Genomic DNA, 1,358 nt, shown 5'->3' with positions numbered 1-1,358 from the left:
GGGGGGGCTGCAGTGACCCACATTTGGGGACCCTGATCCCCTTTTCCCGCTCCCCCATTTTGTTCTCTGCCTTTACTTTTTGGAGGTTATTTCTCCACCAGAGAATTTGGGGAGGGGGCAACCCAGATTTTGCTTTATGAAGTGCTGGGGCGCAGTGACCCACATTTAGGGACCCTTGCCCCCCCTTTTCTGTTTTTGCTTTTATTCCCCCCCCCCCCATCCTTTCTTTTGTTATCTATTTTTGGGGCTATTTCTCCCTTTGGAGATTTGGGGAGGGGACCCCCCTGATTTTGCCAGAAAGCTGCTTTGGGGAAGGGTTTCTTGGTCTTCAGGGATCTGCATTTGGGGTTCCTTGCCCCCCACTTTTTCTGCTCCCAAATTTTTCCATCCCTGAATGAATTGCAAAGGGAAGCTAGGCTTAATTCTTAATTCTTTTGCCTCTGAAGATGAATTTTTCTAAATCATTTGGGGAGGGGGACAAACTGGACTTTAAACCCCACTCCCTAAAAGTCCCAATGATTTGGGGAAGGGGACCAATGGACTTCCATTCCCAGCCCCAGAAAAAGTTGACTAAACCAGTAGTTCCCAAACTTTGGGCTTCCAGGTGTTTTGGACTTCAACTCCCAGAAGCCCCAGACAGCTTTGGTTAATGGTAAAGAATTCTGGGACCTGAAGTCCAACACAGTTGGAGAAACCAAGTCTGGGAATCATTGTGGCTCTAAATTATTTGGGGAGGGGGGCAAACTGGACTTTCATTACAGTTGCCCTCCATCCTCCATTGACCATCCTTTGGTTTCTTGTTGTGCCCAGCCAGGCGTCCCTTTCTCCAGCCCCCCACAGATCGGGTCCATCGGATGTCCACTGAGACCCCCTTCCCGGGCAGCGGCCCCCCGCTCCTCGCCTTATGTTCTACGTGGGCCTCTTCTGCGTCAACCTGCTCATCCTCTACTACGCCTTCCTCCTGGAGTACATCGCCCTCAACGTGGGCATCGTCTTCCTCCCTGAGGACATGGACCAGGCCTTGGTGGACCTCGGGGTCCTCTCTGACCCGGCCCTCGGCCTCTATGACCTGGACAGCGAGGTGGACGTACTGGACGGCTACTGGGAGTAAAAGCTGACTGGTCAAGCCAGAGCCGGACCGCCGAGGAGGGCCAGACCCAAATGAGAAGCTAAGGAGAGGACCCAAGTAGTCTCCAAGGAGGAAAACCGGGCATTGGACATCCAGACGTGGCCACAAGGCTGGGCTCCACCTTCGCCAGACCTTGCCGGACTCGAGTTGGGATGGCGGACCCTGGATTTGGAAGGGGCCACAAATGTCCCGCCTGGGCCAGAAATGGATGTCCAACTTGTTGGGTTGG

At 53.7% G+C, this 1,358-nt stretch overlaps 1 protein-coding gene across 1 annotated transcript; it reads left to right on the top strand.

Annotated features, from left to right (window-relative positions):
* The first annotated feature begins 802 nt into the window (after positions 1-802).
* On the top strand, positions 803-1,351 carry LOC121918737 (dexamethasone-induced protein-like). Its single transcript, XM_042444739.1, has one exon. The coding sequence runs from the start codon at positions 905-907 to the stop codon at positions 1,109-1,111; it is 207 nt and encodes a 68-aa protein (XP_042300673.1). The 5' UTR covers positions 803-904; the 3' UTR covers positions 1,112-1,351.
* Positions 1,352-1,358: the final 7 nt, after the last annotated feature.

Source organism: Sceloporus undulatus, unplaced genomic scaffold (assembly GCF_019175285.1).
Source record: "Sceloporus undulatus isolate JIND9_A2432 ecotype Alabama unplaced genomic scaffold, SceUnd_v1.1 scaffold_29001, whole genome shotgun sequence".
NCBI classification, from domain to species: Eukaryota; Metazoa; Chordata; class Lepidosauria; order Squamata; family Phrynosomatidae; genus Sceloporus; species Sceloporus undulatus.
This window is presented reverse-complemented; position numbering and strand designations above follow the sequence as displayed.

What these genes read in the sequence shown, in the direction of transcription:
- LOC121918737 (XM_042444739.1), top strand. Translation starts at nt 905, where the DNA reads ATGTTCTACGTGGGCCTCTTCTGCGTCAACCTGCTCATCCTCTACTAC.